General features: G+C 35.7%; 1 protein-coding gene across 3 annotated transcripts in view; it reads right to left on the bottom strand.

The window, feature by feature from the left end:
• Window positions 1-293: 293 nt before the first annotated feature.
• Window positions 294-20,025, bottom strand: part of STK17B (serine/threonine kinase 17b) — a 31,794-nt gene continuing 12,062 nt past the window's right edge. For all 3 annotated transcript variants that reach the window (XM_058549470.1, XM_058549469.1, XM_058549471.1), the window contains exons 3-8: window positions 16,342-16,554; window positions 10,042-10,186; window positions 7,969-8,095; window positions 6,354-6,402; window positions 5,025-5,204; window positions 294-3,567 (exon numbers count right to left, since the gene is read on the bottom strand). In XM_058549470.1, the coding sequence (XP_058405453.1) occupies window positions 3,285-3,567; window positions 5,025-5,204; window positions 6,354-6,402; window positions 7,969-8,095; window positions 10,042-10,186; window positions 16,342-16,554 (997 nt within the window). In that variant the 3' untranslated portion in view covers window positions 294-3,284. The remainder of the gene's footprint in view (window positions 3,568-5,024; window positions 5,205-6,353; window positions 6,403-7,968; window positions 8,096-10,041; window positions 10,187-16,341; window positions 16,555-20,025) is intronic.

Genomic DNA, 20,025 nt, shown 5'->3' on the forward strand with positions numbered 1-20,025 from the left:
GGTCAATATGCCTTAAGCAACATGATTATTTAATAAAAGTTAAGACGGAGGGCAGTTGTAATTTGTGTGAAATTTACAACTAGAGTTTAAAGTTCTTTAAAACTTTTATAAAATTATAAATTGATAACAATTCTCCAAATTGGAAGTCAGATAACTTAATTTTAACACAATTTAAAGTACAATTGTTTACACAACAATGAATAAGGACAAGCTTCCAAGTCACATACCACACTGAAAATTCAAAAATAAACAGAAGAAATGTAAACAGTTATAAAATATCAACATTTATAAACGTTGCTTAGAACAAGGCTATGCGAAATATGGTCTATGAACTATCTGTGATCCATCCAACATGAAAGAAAGAGCTTGTGCCAGAATGAAAATGAATGATGTCACTCATTAGCTGATTTTTTTTATAACAAGATTTTCTTGATAAAGGAAGCAAGGTGTTGACTTATATTCTGACCCAGGCACCTCATCTCATTACAGATTGGAGAACAGGTACTGCTTACTTCTTTAAAGTGCCATTATAATTTTACTCAGAGTTAGGTTAACTTTATCGAGGGGGGGAATAATTTAAATGACAATTGTAATTGTCATCTCTAACTCATCTATTTTTTAATCCCATCTATCCAAAGATCCTATCCAGAAGGCAAATTAAACTTTATAATCTCATCAGAATTTAACATTAACCCTCAGATGTGTTGAAGTGTTACTGACATCTATCCACCCCAGAGGGGCTCTCCAGATTCCCAGTTAGTGAGATACATCATCTGCTTTTGATAGACATTTCTTTTGAATCTTGGCAGAAAAACAGTACGAATTGAGTCATTTGTTAATACATTCTCTCTAAAAACTGGCTTAATTGATTTTCACACTTCATTCAGTGAAAACATTTAAATTCACCTTTATGAAAAAACTGAATTTTTAAACTGTTTGTGCAACCACTAGCTGCTTTTTTACAACAAAAATTGTTAGGAAATAAGGTATGGAAATTTACAACTCTGTATTCTACTAAGGGGAAGCATACAAAACTATTTTAAGATTCCCCAGAGTAAAAGAAAGCTGGTAGAAAATATTTTTTAAGAACCAGCTTATAATTTAAAATTCAAACATTTCTTGATTTTTTTTATTTTTTAGCTTGGCATAATTCCTCTAGAAATTTAAAAGTATAATAAAGTCTTTTGTAAAAGTAATCATTTCCTCTTTCTCCAATGACTCACTAAGCTTTACCTGCTTCAGCTCAACACTGAAGGCAAATAAATGGACAATCAACATCTTAGAAAAAACTTCTCAGTTTTAGATATATAAGACGCCAATTTAGCTTCTGCAATGGCTAGTTTATTGAACCAACAAACTACTTCTTAAAGAATTTAAACGTCTATTTACATGTCATAAGAAGAGAGCTCCTTTGGCACCTGAGTTGAGCACAATATGCTAGAGTAAAGAATCTCTGAGAGCAAGTTGTCTAAAGACTATATTTTATCTATCTATACATATATACACACACCTATACATATACATATACACATATGCACACACACACAAGTAGAAATAACCTTTCTTTTAAGAAATGCTGAAGATATAAAAGGAATTCACCATTTAGCCAAATAAAGTGACCTGATGGTTATTAAGAACAGTTTTAAGTTATTTGGAGTCTAACCAAATTTCAAGAAATTAAAGGTTTGACAGTCATACATAATTTAAAGGGGGAAAACTTAAGGATTTTTTTTAATCAAAATATCATTTCTTTTGATATAGTAACATGGTCATGAGGTTAAAATTATCTTAACATAATAATATAACAGACTTTTTAATAGTCATCAGGTGGAAAGTCACCAAAGATTACCCAAAAAGGAGTAAATTTCCCCCCTATTAAGACTGAACACAGTCACCAGCAACAGATCAAACATTCTGCTGTCCCTAGACTCTTATCACCTTCTGCTGAGCCCCATCACTTAGTAGGACTTTTACACAAGAACTGTAGAAGAGGGGCCGGCCCCGTGGCACAGCAGGTAAGTGCTGGAGCTCTGCTGCTGGCGGCCCAGGTTCGGATCCCGGGCGCGCCCTGACGCACGGCTTGTCAAGCCATGCTGTGGCGGCGTCCCATGTAAAGTGGAGGAAGATGGGCATGGATGTTAGCCCAGGGCCAGTCTCCCTCAGCAAAGGCGGGAGGATTGGCATGGATGTTAGCTCAGGGCTGATCTTTCTCACAAACACACAAAAGAACTGTAGAAGAGCTTGATGTCATCACGTTTTATGATCACATCCACCTTGCTACTGCTAACTCTGGCACTGTGTTAAAGTCCTACTGGTGTTGTGATATTTTTTATGCATACTTTTATAACTGAATGACTGGCTTACATTCTAAGACTTAGAAGATGTCTAAACTCTGTAAGTTGCCTAAGTCTGTCAGCATTTTCTTCTTCACTCAATTAGTAAATATGTTTGGTGGGCTAAAAATAGAGCACACTCAGTTTTACCTAAGTATCTTCCACTCTAGAAACGCTGGAGGATGAAAATCCTCTACGCTTGTATACCATCTATTCTCCATCTTTCAGATGTTATTAAATCAGAAGTATGTTGAGTGGGCAAAAGACATTCGAGTTAAAGAAATGATGCCGTGCTACTCTTTTCTCTGCTCCAACTTGTATAGAATATCCCTAATCAGGTTTCTAACTCCCTCTCTGCTCTGCTTAAAGGACCTATCTCATATGGCAGAGCATATATATGGAAATCTTATGCAGTTTCAAAATATTCGTGATTGAAAAACATTTTCAAATGTAAAACACCTCTTGAGCACCTATAAAAACAGTATACATTCTTGCTTAAACTTGACACTGTTACCCTAAACAAAATTTTGTCAATAGAGACATGGTATATGATTTACCTTAGAGAATCTATTGAATTCAGATGTCTTCATTTTGTTCAGTTTACATCAACCATAATATAACCCAAACCACTGTTCTTCCTGATATGTAAAATATTTTGAAAAATCCATTTGAACTTGAATTCTTTCATTAACATGTAAACTCACATGCACAATTTTATTTTTTGTCATATATTTAAATACCTTCTTCTCTGCAGAGTTGACATCTCAGGACAGGAAATAAAATTATACTAGTAACTAGTAATTTAGCATTAAAACACTTTCTCCCAAATTCCTCTATGCAAAAGTGCATTTACAATATAAACACGCCATATGTGAAGCTACAAATCACAATCTCACACGGGAGTGGATTTCAGATTCCAAATTCAGTCCAAATGAGTCAAAGAGAAACGTGCTAACAGAGCAAATCTGAGACAAGTTCATGGGGATTGGGCAACGAGTCATCAAAGCGAAACCTTTTGGACACCATGCTGCTATCCTCAGGGATATTCTCTTTGTCTTCACGATCACTACAGGTTCCATTACAAGAGGACTTAGTGATCCTGTCTTCAGAGGACCTTACTGCATGATCCAGACTTTGAGAGGAACCGGAAGTTTCTTCAGGGTGAAACAAGTTTCCAAAGTCCCATTGCTGCAGCCAAGAATGAGAAAGGCAGGTTTCCGCTGTTGGTCTTTTCCTTGGAGAGAAAGACCAAGAGAAAATTGAGAACCAAAAGTCAAGTTGGAAATGTCTGCAGTTTGATATATTATAGACTTATTTTTTATTTATTATGAAATAACACATATTCATAGTACAGAAGGGAATAATAACAGGAAAACTGGAGTACCCAGAGCTTCCTTAACTCGGACATGTGCTGAAAATTCAACTTATCCTGGGGCTTACAGATGAGACTATCTGGTCAAAAAGCTTGTGAACAGGTTGGCATCACAAATAAAAATTAGTAAAATTAAGTCTCTTGGGTTTACAAACCCTTTAAATGAAAATATATGTAAGTAATTTATAATCTCCATTACTATTTTGTGTTCTTAAAAGCAATAACTGCTAAATCTTGAAAACGAAGGCTACTCTTCAATGATATTTATTCAACATTTTGAGTTTTTAAATTTTGTTTTCTATTATAAAAGTAGTATGGTCAAATATTACAATATTTCAAAAGGAAGGAAAACACCTATCTATACTAGAACTCCAACTTTAATATAACCACCATTACCATTAGAACATGTTTCCTTAGTCTTTGCTTTTATGTTCATTTTTTCTGCATATAAAAAAATTAATGTGCTCACTATAGAAATTTTAGAAGTAAAAAAATATTTAAGAAAATGAAAACTGCTTATAACCAGAAACAAACAGTATTATTACTATTTCTTTTTTTTTCTTTTTAATTTTTTATTGCAGTAACATTGGTTTATAATTTATTACTATTTCTACTAAGTAACCTTTCATGTCTAAAATACAGTCAGTGAGAGTTTGTTTAGTCTTCTAATAAGCCAATAAAATAATTAACAAACCTATGAGTTTTTTTTCTTAAACAGATAAGGAAACTGAGTCCTCGAAGAGATGACGTAATTGTCAGAGATAAAAGACCTGACGAGTAAGTAAATAGGGTTGATCCGGGTAAAGAAAAGGGAGGTCAGCTTTTCTCTTCCTGCTCTGAAGTTGCCAGCGAGCGAGGTAACCTAGAGTCCTAACCTATAGTTTCAAGATCCTTCTTCAGGAGGCAGTTGAAGAGCATCTGATCCTTCAAGATCTGACAATCAGTAACTTGTACTTGTTATACAACTATAATTATTTAACTACAGATCATTCACAACAAAGGCTTATCATAACCAGCCATGTGTACTTAAACCTATTTTGAATTATCTTAAGGAATTTCAGGAATTAGTAGAAGGTTGAGAGAGAAGTAACCCGAATCTTCTATTCATTCCAAAATTTCCTGCTGTATATTTCATATTCTCTATGTTTGAAGTTCCGGACTTGTTATTTAATGACCTCTCATTCCACCTCTTCCCATTTTACCTGAAACCTGAGAGGACACCTCTAATAATTTTATACTGTTTTAGAATGTATCTCTCTTGATAGACACATATTATTTATTTTGTAACACTATTTAAACAAATTAATGTTATTACTCACTCTGGATTTTTTACCAAAAGGCTCTGGATAAAGTCTGTGGCCAGCTGTGAAACTGATGAAAAAGTTTCTTCTGAATAATCTACATTAACTTGAGAAATATTGAGGTATGTTTCTTGATTATCTTCTCCCACAAATGGGGATGTATGAGTTAACAGCATATATGCTATTATACCAATGTTCCTGAAAAACAAACAAGGGAGAAGAGGAGAACTTAAAATGTGTGTTAATCTTAACACATTTATATAAAGTAAAATTGATACTCAACATATTCCTGTTGTCAAAACTTGTACAGTTTAACTACAAACTTAAATCACTTTTCAAAGTTCCTATACTATTAAAACTAAAACAATTGTGTTATCTCAAAGTTTGCCTCACAGAAAAACAATATGAAGGGAATGCACATGTTATATAATCATAAATAAATTAACTATATCTCTTCAGTCTACCCTCACACAGACACCTGTTATCAAGGACACAAAGTTGCTCAAAGAGCAGCATTTCCCAAACGGTGTCCAATGACACAGTGATGATCTGTGAGACACACACAGCAAACACAGTGCTGTGCAAACACAGTCTGCAGGTTTGACAAAGCACGAAGTTGAGCAGGCAGACTTTTTTTCATTGCAAAACTTTTCAGAGCCTTAAATATGTTAATGACAAACCCAGTGCTCAGGAACCAGAAAAAGACAATATATACAGTACATGTTTCACCGACTTATTTAGCCACAGGACCCTTTTCCCTTGGCAAAGCCATGATTGTTCCACGGAACACAGGGCATTTGTCTACACTCTTCTGCTCGGCCTGTGGAGTCGCCCCCCCGCTGCGGTCCCCACTCAAGTGCCTGCAGCAACTCCAGTTCTGCTCCTTCTGATAGTCTCTCTGCGCCAGCCACAAAAACTCACAATACCCTAGAGATATTCTCTTATAAAACCAAACTTTTTACATGGACCTGACCTCATTTTTCTGCTTAACAAATGCCTTCCTAGCTCTTCTAGACCTAGATCAGCTGTCTCCCATCTGGTGTTTGTCTGTGCTTCCTCCATGCTTATTAAATAGCATTTCATCTTTATCGTAGAACATGTAGCAGAGCACAGACCCAGTCTTCCCCCAGGAAAGGAATTTTCCTATTTATTTCTGTATCTTTGGCTCAAAGCCAAAGTGTTACTTAAAAAGAATGAACAGGTAAATATTTTCCTACGGCATAATAAAAATACTTGAAAAAAATCTTCTCAAGAAAGCCTTATTATTTCCCTTTGGAATCAAAGAACCCTAGAATATATACTACCCAACTTTTAATAAAGGCATTTAGGTAACTAACAAAATCTTACCACATATCTGTTGCTGTCGTAATAGGATCATAGTTCAGGATTTCTGGAGCTGAAAGAAAAAATAAAATTCAAATTCAATATTGACAAATTTAAAAACACGAATATTACTTTATATTAAATTAAAACTGGATTTAATTTTAAAGAATACTAATAGAAGATCAATAGAAATTTAGCAGTATATTAATTATCTTGTGATTGGACATTTAAACATATCTAATGTTGAGCAAATTATATAACCAGATGGTTCAAAAGCAACAATAATATTCTTGGAGTAACAGGTAGCTATATAGTTGTTTTTTCTTTAATCATTAAGATTAATCTCAAGAAAAACAATTATGAAGAAGTAAAATGTTACAAGCTGAATCTTTTTAAAATTTTAATTTTATTACTCTGTTAGGAATTAGTTTGCATTATTTTATTAGACTGATTTGGGAAGTGCTTTAGATTTTCAAGTAGATTAAATACCCCTCTTAAACTATCAAAAACCTAATTTCCTAAGCAATTAATTTCCCAGTCTCCTCCCCTGTCAAAATTTTTTTAAAAGTGCAAAATAAATTCTCTATAGTTTCTAAACATTACTATAAATTTCAGATTAGTAGAGTCCAGACTCGGATTTATGCTTGAATAATAACTTTCTTGTTTCATAGTATGGTTTCACAATTTTTCCAAAGAGAAACTGTTTCCTAAAGCCTAACACTTTTGTCAACAAAGCCTTTGAGTCATATACATTGGCAGCCTCCGCTGCACCCCCTAAACCTTTTCACATACTTCTGCGCGCTGAGTTATCTATAACTGCAATCATTTGTTCTAGGACACCATAGTCCCTATTAGCAGTCAGAAGTTAGTAATTTGCTTTGCTTTTCATTTTGGGAAAGGCAGCTGCCTTGCTGGCAGCACCTGTTCTGTTTAGTTGTATCTTTTCAATGCCCGCAGGGGGATATCAACATCAGCAACAACAAAAAAGTGTAAAAACATTATTACTATAAATTACAATATTTTAAATTTATATGCTGCTTCATACAACTTAAACATCTTTCATCTGCATGATCTAATTTGTTGATTTAGTACAATATCCCTAGATTGCCCAATCATAGGTTCTTTTTGGCACCCTTCTTCATCAAAACCCTCCTTTACAACCCTAGGCAAACCTCACATTTCAAAGCAGCAGCAACAAACAGCAAGGAGTCGTGCTAACAATTCCTGCAAAACCGAAGATACGTGTATTGTAAACAGCTGTGGAGCTGAGCCCAGGACAGAAGCAGAAGTGACGTCTACCCAACAGCCAGGCTTCAAAGGCAATAATGGGCCACCTGATTCTGCATTTTCCTCTTTATCCATCTCTCCTGCTCCCTAACTTCCCTTTCACCTTTTGCTCTTTATGAACAAACATTAAACTTTTGAGCTTACATGTCCAATGTCCTGTGAATTGTTGTGCACGTCTCAATAATCTCACGTTCACTACAGTTCATTTTAATGTGGCATAACCAATTTCAATGCATTAAAATACCTGAACCAAATATATCATGGAATTACATGCTCTAAAATATAGTTTTATAGAGGTATCATTTAGTTAATAAATCTCAAAATGGTGTGGAAAATAAAAGGAAATTCTTACCTAAGTATTCTGGCGTTCCCATGATTTCCCGAAGTTCACATGCATTCCCTATTTTTCGAGACATTCCAAAATCCACAATTTTTATGTCCCCAAGAGGGTAGATGCTGCTCAATAATATATTCTGTGGCTAAATAAAGCACAGAGAAATGGTGAGTACTATACAACAATAAAAGAATACTAGTCTTGGATCAGAGGTAAATTAAGCAGAATCTACTGTGAAGCTAGCCAGCCCTGGTGGTCTAGTGCTTAAGACTCGCACTCTCACTGCCTCGGCCCGGGTTCATGTCCCAGTTAGGGAACCACACCACACCCCTGTCGGCTGTCACACTGTGGTGGCTGCGTGTTGCTGTGATGCTGAAAGCTATGCCACCAGTATTTCAAATACTAGCAGGGTCACCCATGGTGGACAGGTCTCGGTGGAGCTTCCAGACTAAGACAGACTAGGAAGAAGTACCTGGCCACCCACTTCTGAAATTGGAGGAAAAAGAAATTCGATGGATACATAGATATACTGACTGATTATGAGATACAGAATATCTCAGTAATAAAGACAAGACTACTTAAATCTGCCCACTATAAAGTCCAAGAAGGCTTTACAGGTAGAGATGATACTTAAGCTGAATCTTGAAGGATAAACAGGAGTTAGCCAGTTAGAAAGGTGCTCTGGGAAATAGTAGGAAAGCAGGCATGAAGGAATAAAAGGCGTACACTTCCAAAAACAGAAAATGGTTCAGTACAGTGTGATATTCTGGGTCTGACTGTTCCCAGGTTGTTGCTTAGATGGTTGGATGCGTGGAAGGTTTCGCCCATTGCCTCCTAGAACCATGTGACAGCTTTACTACTGCAGGCCTGAGGCCCATTACAAAGTTCCCTGCCACTGTCACAACCCATATACATGCCCAGTGCTGCTCCCAAAGTCTGTGAGAAGAGTCACAAGTCTTAACTCTGGGAAAATCCCATGCTTGGGTATTATTAAACCACAGAGAGACCATTACAGGAGCGGGGGTCAGGGAATCAGCTCTGTTGTCACCTGCAGGCCTTACGGTATACAAAGCCAGCTTCACATGCCCTTCTTGACTTCAAGCGCTATGCAATGCTACACAATACACTTGGTCTGTCTTTAGCAGGAAAGAGACCTAAGAGGAAGCTGGTGGCGGCATGCTATCCTGATATTTACCATGTTGCTACTTTTCCAACATCTTATCAGTCCAGGACATGGCAGGGCAGCTAGATAATAAATACTGCCCTTCCTTCATAGGGAGGCCCACAGAGATTTTTTTTTCTTTTGAAAAAGGGGTGAGATAATGAGGGAAAGATGATAAGTCTAGTTTGAGACATGTACATTTTAAAGTGTCTATAGGACATCCAAATGCAGCTAATCTGTACTTGGAAAAAATGATTTGGAATTTGGGAGAGAGGCCTGGCCTAAAGGGAGAGACTTGAGAGTCATCATTATTATCAAAGTGGGAGTGGAGGCCAAAGGATCATGCAGGGAGACTACAGAAAGAGAAGAGCCCGAGGTTCAAAAAAAAGAGAAGATTCAGATTTTAAGGTCCCTGGATGGCTGTGGAGGAAGGGAAAGGAGAAGGGATAGTAACGTGAGAGGCTGAAGTCGTATTTAGGGCTTGGGAAGCGGCGGAACGGTCGGGGGGGAAGGAGAAAGCCTCAAGAGAGAGAAGAATGAGGACAATGGGAGCTAAGGGGGAGGGCTGGAGGAGGTTCTCTCTGAGATGGCAAGTGGAATTGAGGACTTCAGAGACAGACAGTCTTACAAGGTACGAAGGTCCAGGAAGTGGCTGTGAGAGTGGGATGGAGTGGCATGACTGCAGAAGAACATACAGGAATGATGGTTTTTAAGAGCCCAATGATTAATTTGAGCTGCCCACACATGCAGTCTTCTCCTCTCTGTCAATGCACAATCCAGTGCATGCAGCACACAGGTAAACAGCGCACGCAGCGCAGTCTAGACGACCATGATCTGGCTGTCTTTCCCTCCCACACCAGCTTGCAATTGTGCATATGGAGAGCAGAGAAGGAACACATGTTCTATTACTTAAAATCACATTACGTTACCTTTAAATCAAGGTGTACAATGTTATTCTGATGTAGATAATAAACTCCTTCAAGTATTTGTTTAATGAGTCTGATAATGTCATTTTCAGAGACCATCTCAGCCACCTCAGGTAAACACAAGTTGAAAATTTCTCCACCGGCAGCACTGAAATAAAATTCAAATAATAGACACTTGAAAAATTATTGACCTAAAAATAACAACTTTTACATACTGTATATCTATTAAGTAAAAGACACAGCCATCTAAACTTTAGTCTCTCTCTCTATATATACATTTAAGGACTGGGGAGGAGGGGTAGGGGAGGGCTCTTTAAAGAAGAAAGTAAATGACTAAGAATATTTCAAATTCTAGGTGTGAATACTTGAATAATTAATAAACAAAAGTGAATAGCTTTACAATTCAATAATATTGTAGTCTGCATTAACGCTGCAATAAAAATAACAACTAACATTATGAGCTCGGCTCTGCTCTCTGCCTTCATTTTATTTATGTATACATAGATAAGACTGTCATCAATTTTGACCCTCATGACAACCATGTGAGGTGGGTAGTTATTATCCCCATTTGACAGATGCAGAAACAAGTGTGAAGAGGTTCACCAGCTTGCACAAGGTCACACGGTCACAGGGGTCAGACCTGTGCAACATGGGTGAGAATCTGATTCTTAACCAGTAGGCTGCATTGCAGCTTCACACACAACACTGGGGGCCAGAATCCTACTCTCTTTTTATTAAAGAACCGAAAATCTAAAGAATGTTGATAAAGGCATTGTGAAAAATCCCTAGGTTTAGAATCAAATAATCTAAATTTAAATCCTAAATCAGCTATTTACCAGCAATGTAACTTAGGGTCATTCACTTATTTGAGTTTCCCCATCTGTAAAACAGAGGTATCATTGAACTCAACAAATTTTGATTTTTTTTGAGGACAAAAATCTAAATAAAGTAAGATAAAATTTGTTAGTCAGAACACCATGCAAAAAAAAAATCTAGATGGCTATTCATCAAATTTATAAGGTATATTTGAGAATATCTCAAGTAAAGCATATTCTGTGTGATAAAATAGGAACTCACTCACTCACTCTAGAAAACACTATTAGTTTTACTTCTTTGGATCACTGCTGTACCCACAGCATTGAGAACAGTGTATGGCATATAGAAGGTAGACAGTAAGTGTTTGTTGATGAATGAATGATGGAATAGGCAGTCATTCTTTAGAGTGGCTGAAAGTGAAACTCAGAAGTCTCGTGACTGCCAAGAGGAAGAAGCATATCATATGCATTAGGAGCCACGAGAAGAAAAAGTATCAGTGGTGTCGAAAATTTGAGTCCCACATTGAAAGTCCCAGGACTGACCCTTCCCACTGCAGAGGTAACTTCCCATCAAGCATCTGTACCAAGTGTGCCAGTTAGAGGCCACAGGGTTGTGCTGCTCTACACTCTGTTTATGACATTCCAGAGAAAACTGGGGGACAGCTGGTAAGGAATACATGTGAAAGCTCCGATCACACTTTCTTCACACTTCACCGCCCCAACCCTCGAAACTCCCAGAAAATTAATGAGAAATTACCTGTAATATTTGTCTCAAGGTATCAGGGTATGAAAAATTTAGTTTGCTATAAAATTTATAGTAGTGAACTCCAAAGTAAGGTATAGGAAGACAGTATTAGAAATTCACATTCTTCTAAAAAAGAAATAAATTAATCCTTACAAATAGTTCATATACAGACCACCCCCAGCAGTCCCTTGGTCTACATGTCAGATGTGTTCAGTCACAGCCCTGCTCACAGTCCCTGAGGAAAGAGGGACTCCACGGGCCAGGCTGCCAGTGATACCCTCACCCTTTCCCTTTCTGCTTACATTATTTAGTTTTAATGAAACGAATCTCCTCAAAACAGCAAGTGGTCTAAATATATTCCCGCAAAGACATTGCAGATAACATTACTAATGCAATCCTAAGCAAATAAGAAAATGAAGAGATGACACTTTAGATTCTCCTAGAATGGGTTCTTTGCTAGGGAATTTGTAAGATGTATCTGATAAGAAATCAGACCAAATAATTTGAAATTATAAGAAAACTGTATAAGATATGGATTTACATCCACTAGTAAGATATGGAAAATACTAGAAAGATCTGAATTCTTCATATATGTGGCAACATAAATTGCTTAGGTGAGGAACCCACTCTTGAGCACTTTATAATTATTTATGTACCAACATTTTACATTACATTCACTAAAGTTAATTCAATAGCTAGAACCTTCCACTAATTCTAAAATTCAAAAAAAAAGATAAAACAAACTGAGAAAAAGTATGTAAAGCACTTTGCAGTGCTGGGACATAAGAGATAGGACAACAGGTTGCTCACAGGGGTGCCTGCTGAAATCAAGACTGCCTGGGGTCCATTCTGGCTCTGCCACTAATTAGCTACCTGAAACTGGGACAAAATGTGCCTCTGTTTCTTCTAGTGTAACATAATGATACATAACGAAAAATGATAGCTCCTACTTCAGTGTGCTGCTATAAGAATTAAGTTAGATAAGCCATGGAAAGTACTGAGTACAGCAGATGTTATAAGGATCAAAGCAGATAATCTGTAAGTACTTATCACAGTGTCTGACACATGGTAAATATTCAATAAATATTAGCTATTATTACAGTGAATTGACAAACATTAATTCCAAATCTAGCCAACTTCAGCCTTTCTGAATCTGGGGGCTTCTTGTTCAACTCTGATTACGAAGGCAATTTAAAAAGTCTTTGCTAAATTAAAACTCATTTTCAGAAACACCATATGATACATACAAAAACGCACACAATATATTCTTAAAAGAAAAAAGAGGCTTACAACAGAGTATGCCCGATAGATCACAATTTTGTTTCTAAAGGTATACATGCACAGACCGAAACATAAGAATAATTTTAAAATACAGAAACATGTCATAAAAGTAACCATAGTTTACACATGATTTCTATTTTCTATATCCTCTAAATTTAACACAATGAACAGGTACCATTTTTATAACCAGGAAAAGTATCCTAAGGGTTTTTTGTTCATTTCAGCAACATGATCAGACAAACACTATGACGGTCAGCCAATCAGACTACCTCTTCCTTGCAGTTTTGCAAGCTGACCAATGTCTTTTTTGTAGCATTTTTGGTGCCATTTTTTCCCACAAAAGAGGGACATAGGTGGAGCTATGGGAAATGGAAAATGAGGAAGAGTTACGAGGAGGGAAAGGAGAGATAACACAAGCAGCAGATTACAGAAGTTAGCAGAAATTGGAAAGTGGAAGCGTAAACGGAGGCAGTGAGCAGCAGCAGACAAGCGGATGCTTTGTTAAAACAAGACACCCAGAGAAGTGACTACAGAGAAGACAAAATCTCTCCACAGTCAGAAAAGCCACCTAGCTTATTGTCATTGCCCTGGAAGGTACGTTCAGGTACTTCTACTTTCTCTATTAGAAGAGTGTGCCCCTGAAGGGACATCAATCAACACATTTGGAACTTTGGAGTGCTTGCGCTCATTGGCTGAGGTATTTGTACATGTGTTGTGTGTGTGATAAGAGTACATTAGCACAGTTACACTGTCATGCAAACCTATGAACTATATACTATCTAGATCTCCATCTGCCTTTTACAGCTTTCTGAAGCATGCTTTAAAAATTAGGTAGGGAAGTAGAGAACATCTTTGAGAAAGACTCCCATAGCACAATAAAGTTAACATAGAAAAAATTAATATCAGAATATTTTCCTCTCCAAAATGATGGATTTCCTTGGGTACTAGAGAGCCAAGATTTTTAGTAAAACAAAGTACTATCTCCCTTATCCATAAAATACAAATCCATTCACTTTATTCATATAGCTTTGGAAAGCCATAGTAAAGATTTTTAAATTAAGTATTTATTTCTAGTGATCAAAATGAAGTCGTTTTAAATTTTTTATATTAAGGGTCTCTTTTAAAATTATATTCCTATGCTAATGAGGGGAAACATAACCCATGGAATTTTAGGATGGAAAGACACTAGTCAGAGTATTTCCTGCCTCTAAGCTAGAACACATGAAGTGAATACCAGTCTCCCTTTGCGGAAGATGGTTTTAAGAATCAAATGAGAACACAGATGAAGTGCTTAGCATAGTGCCTGCCATACAGTAAATGCCCAACATGTATCCTTGTTGAAATTGTTATGATTACATTAAAATGTGCTGTTTGGTGATTAGACTGAGCTCGTTCTAGAAGGTGAGGCTTTCTGCTTTTCACGTTTTGCTACGGTCCTGTCACTTCCTACCGGGCTCATAATGTTTACTTAAAGATATTCTGCACACCACATAAGCTGGCAATTTCTTGACAAAAAGAAAATGTTGTTTCTCTCCCACACAATCTCACTGAGTTGTCTCTGGTAAATACAAGCAACTTCTCCTACTGAACCTTACTATTTCTAGGACAAAGTTCTTGTTCCATGTTCTCCAAAGGTTACTAAGTATTCCTCATAATCAATTTTAGTTAGCTCAAACTCAGCATTAAAAAATTAATGTGTTCAATTAGATAATACCTTCTTTCCAGAAGTTTTAAAAAAAAGCTTTATACATACTTTATTTAATTCTCCAAATACAGTTTTAAAACACTTGTTACAGAAAAGTCATTGCCTCCTGGAGAGTGGGGATGCGATGACCCAACTATCCTCAAATTTTCCCCCCAATTTATAAAGAGATCTAATACTACTGTCCAGAAAGATAGTATTTATATTACTTATCAAATAACCTAAGAAAGGGCTAAAAAAGTCATTTAGACTTTATAACCAGTTACAAAATACTTTCCTGTGGGCTGAGTATTAAGATAAAAATAAAAGACTTAGTAATTATTAAAAAATGACAAGCTGATTGCAAGAATTTAAGTTTAATTCACAAAAGTAAACAACTTAATTTGGTTAAAAAAACAGGTTTAAGTTAAGTAGAGCCAAAACAAAACACAAAAGCAAAAACAAAATAGAGCTATCGGAACCCACAGCCGTAACAGTTTCAAAATAAAGTTTTAGTTAGATTCATGTAATCAGCCAGTATAACAATTCAAAAAAGTGCCTTTTTAAAGTGATTATGTACTATCCACTAAGGAGAAATTTGACAATATCTAATACGACTACACATGCATTTACTCTTTGACCCAGCAATCACACTTCTAGAAATTTACCCTAAAACCACACCTCCACAAACAGTGCCCACTCACAGGAGATCGACTGAATACAGCATGGTACATCCACACAGTGGAGTACTAGGCAGCCATTTAAAAAAGAGCAATAGTAATAGTAGGAAGAAAGATGCCTATGAACTAATATAGAATGATTTCCAGGATATAACATTAAGTGAAAAAAAAGCACGGTGCAAAAGAGAAAGAAAGGGTAATGATGCAGGTTAGCCACTAAAAAAGAATTACTATATTTATAATGCATTTTTTCTAAAACAAACATTTATTCTCTCTTTAGTTTATTATAAAATAGATGTATAAAATACTATCAAAACCTAAAGCACGCTAAACATAAATCTAGCTGATCTCCAATTGTTGCAGACGTTGGAATACGTATTTCACATACTTATAATAAATGTGTCAGACTGTCATGCAACAAAGGCATTATTTTAGGGTCACATGTCAATATATCGGTTAACAAACCAGTTAGCTTAACCACGCTCTAGGCCCACCTGACGCACAGTTGACTATTTGGGTGTTTTCAACTTTTTACTGACTTTTGGGAAGACAGAGATTTTACTTCATCTTGCTACAATTCCTAAGATAGTCTTCTGTACATCACACATACTAAATAAATATGTTTCATACATACTAAATAAATGTGTTTCTTTAACAATGTGCTAGGCACACCTTCACGCAAGTTTATCTTTCTATTTTCCTTGGGTCATTTCCTTGGATGTGTTTTTCAAACAGATGGGCAAAATATATAAATGATTTTAATTCTATTTGCCCATCAGATTGTTTTGCAGAAAAAATCATCAATTTTCTCTGCCATTAGCAATGAAAGTATACTCATCTCACCACATTCCCCAAACACTGTGTTGTCACTTATTTATTTTGTGCTGTTTAATTAGCTTTTGTGTATGTGTGTGAGGCTGTACACTTAGCCTTGTGAAAATATTTGAATATAAACTATTTCTTTCTAATATTTTATCAACAAGAATATTTACAAGTTCTTGTCATACTTTTATCATTCTTGTTCTTGACATTTCAAGTAATCTTAACCCACCAATTAAAATAGGTACTATAAATTTATTTAGAATTAAAGTGTATACTCACTATTCCAATATCAAAATGATTTCACTTGCATTTTCATAGACTTCATGAAGATTGATCACGTGAGGACAGGACTTGGCCAACTCAAGCACGGCAATCTCATGCAGGATCTCTGCGCGACAGTCCTGCCCTCTTCTTCTCTTTTTTAGAAATTTTGCAGCATACTCTTGGCCAGTAGATTTTGATATACACTGTCTAACCACAGCAAATTTTCCTCTGGGGGAAAAAAACGAGAACAACCAATTTTAATTTTTCCAGAAAAAACGATATTAGTATAATACAGATACTGTTATCCCTCCAACTTAAAGTCCATCCTTTCAAACAATCATGCCATTAGGAATTCATCTTTATTCTCTTAACTGAATCAAATACTGCACGTACTTTTATAAAACTTATAGTACTATCACTTAATGAAAATGACAAATGTAATAACAGGATAAGAGAATTCTATTTGTTCTTCACTATTAATATAATACATTATCATTGTAGGAGGAGATCCCATTTGCATCCACCTCCATGGCGTACTCTTGATACAAATTACTGTGTTTAAGTATCACAACAATCCTATGTAGTACATGCTATTCCGTTTTGCAGACCCCAGAGAGGATATACATCTTGTTCTATTTCCAAAGACCATACCCTTAAGAGGGTATCACATTAACTCTCCAATCAAGATATCTGTCCTTCAAATACAAAACATTAAAATGAATGCAAAAATCGGTATTTGACATTTAGTTTTATTAGTGTAATCACCTTGCCTTGCAACACTACTTTTAACCAGCTTTGCAGCTTTCTATCACAATTTGTCAGTTGTTTTACCAGTAAAACAACTGCTGAGCACTGCTCAGTAGTCTGTGAAGCCGGTAACACGTATCAAAGGCGTGTGTGGCCTCTGGAGAGTATCCACAGATGCTTTACCATCACCTAAGAAAGGTTATCAACAGCCTATGTACAAACACACCCATTTTGGTCATGTTTATCATTTTAGGAGTATGTTGTTAGCTCTCTACAATAGAAGTGCTCAGCATCTCAGCCAAAATTTTAAAAGACACTGGCAAATGTGTGTATTCTAAGCCTATAGTCACCCAAAATCTAGTTTGCCAAAGAACTAAAGTTATTTTGAGTTAGACTATTTTAAGCAACTAATAAAAGCTATTGATTTCCTACCCCCAAAAATGTACACATGATCTTAAATAGAAAGTTTTACATACAATTCCACAGGGTTTTCAAATTTCAACGCCCATCCATAAATCTTCTAAGCCTGAGTCCAGGGGATCCAAAATTAAGAACCTCTATCCTTCGGCTCTAATTACTCTCAGGATACTAACAAATCAGGTATAAATAAAGGATCTTCAGAGAGTTAAGTTTTGTTCCACATCTCCTCTTGCCCCAATTCTCCTTAGAATATACTTCTAACAGCGCATCAGGGGCTTAGCAAGGAAAACTATTTTTAATACATTTGGAGTTTGGAGTGAGGGTAGGGTAGGGGTACGGGTGGGGGACAAGATAAATTGCTTGACTGTATTTTACTTGTTATTCTCAAGGACCAGGACGACAAAGATTTCCCTACTCTTTATTTCCCAAATTTCCTCCAAATTGGTGCCAATGAAAAGCACTGGAAACCAAGCTGAAAAAGTATAGCTACTAAGGCCAAAAAAAAAGTGACCAAGCTATAATTTGACTCTTCTACATTTATCAAAATATACATCAACGCAACAAATTTGCATGCACAAACTTGATTATTTGAAAAAAACTTCATTTATGATTTGAGGATGTTTAATTTTAACTATATTTTCTCACTGTATGCAAAAGGAATACAAATGGATGCATTCAATGAGCATACAAACAAGTTAATCATTCCCTTAACTTTATATTCAAACCCCCCGTGTCTTACAGAGTTTATACTGGATAAACTGAGTCAGACTAAGATTAAATGACTCATGAAAGGTCCCATATGGAACTGGAGTTCCAAGAATTAAATTGTGGAATGTGCATTCCTAGCTTTCTGTTCTAAACACTACAAAACAATTCCTCCCCTTAAGACAGTTTTTTTTAAGAAGTGCAACTCATTCACTTCTGCCAATTCTTAGATTTAGAAGCAAAAATTTGTCTAGAACAGAAAGCAAGTTTTGAGTTTTATGAAGAAATTCACCTTGCAAAACTTAGGAAACAGAAACCAGTTAGCCAAGAAAATTGTCCATCTGAAAAAATATACAGTTTATAGCACCAATTGTGACAATTTAGTTCTGCTGTAATTTTATGATTATATCTACAAGCCAGAACTTTCTCAGAAACAAAGACAAAATTAAATAATAAGACTTCTCATCTAATTGTTTCAGGTATTCTCAAGAGGCTTTCTAAAACAAGTCTAGTACTCATTAACCCAAGGCAAAGGTGACCATGACATCAGTGATTATGCATCTGTCAATGTTCACCACTAAGTCAAAGCCCCATGAGGCCAGAGACCTTGTGTGCACTAATTCCTTCAGTAACTATAAAATCTCCACTTTGCTAACCAGCACATAATAGGAACTGAAATGTCTGTTGAATGAATGTAAGAGATATGCACCTACATTGTGCTACTTTGTATCCTGTACTTAAAGCATTTATATTTTTTAAAGCTTATTTGAGATTCCAATACAATTTTATATATATATTCATTTATATACTGTTAAATAAGGTAAATATTTTTACCATAATTATCAGATGACTTAGGGAAAAAAAAAGTATTTGTTTTCTATTCTCAACTGCTAATTGTGGTTTAGATGTCCAAAAATAATCTTTAATACATAATGTTCCTATATCAAATTTAACAGAAGCATTTAAAAAAATTTAAAACCCTTAACAATAATAGTTAATTCACACCCTAAAAAGACAAAGCTAACTAGATTTCCCAGCAGTGAAAAGGTCTAGGAGTTACTGTTTTGCATTCTAGAACAGACAATAAAATGTGAAAGGAGAGGGGAGGGGAAGCTACAAAGGAAGCTGACGTTTATTTCTGCATCGGCCTCACCCTTCTAACCACAAGAAGTCCCATGAAACCTTGCCTCAGTGGAGGAGGGGTGGAAAAAACTTACCCAACACTTAAAAAACAGGAACAGGGCAGTTTTTTGAGAATAGTCAAAAATGAACTGTTAACTTTTACATGTTTTCTCTTAGTTTGCTAAAGGAAAATAAATTCTAACATCTTAACTAACTTAATTAACTAACACCTTAAAATTAATAAAAAACAATTGATTTAGAAAGATAACTTTGTAGTTCACCATACACTAGAATTATATGTTTATATGCTTCAAAAGGTACAAGCCTCAGGAGAAACATAATTATGATGCTAATTTCCATTTCGCAAAAGTATAGGCTATTAAAATTGGTAACAATATTGAAAGAACTTAAAGCAAGTTCTTGGCAGATGAAAGGTCATGATTTCCAATTTACCAAGGTTTACTAATTAGATATATCAATATTTACCATGCGACTCATTAGCCCTTATCAATTAAAAGAAAAATGTTAGGTCTCCTTCATGAAGATAGAAGATGGGATACTAGCAATTTGAATTTGTTTTAATTAGATTCTATCATGAGCTTGTGCTCTAAAAGGTTAAAACTATACCCGATTCAAGTTTACAATTATTATTTATGATGACACCTCATTTATAAAACAATTTAGAATTATTAATATTGTCTTCCT

The sequence above is a fragment of the Diceros bicornis genome, chromosome 10 (genome assembly GCF_020826845.1).
Source record: "Diceros bicornis minor isolate mBicDic1 chromosome 10, mDicBic1.mat.cur, whole genome shotgun sequence".
Classification (NCBI taxonomy): Eukaryota; Metazoa; Chordata; class Mammalia; order Perissodactyla; family Rhinocerotidae; genus Diceros; species Diceros bicornis.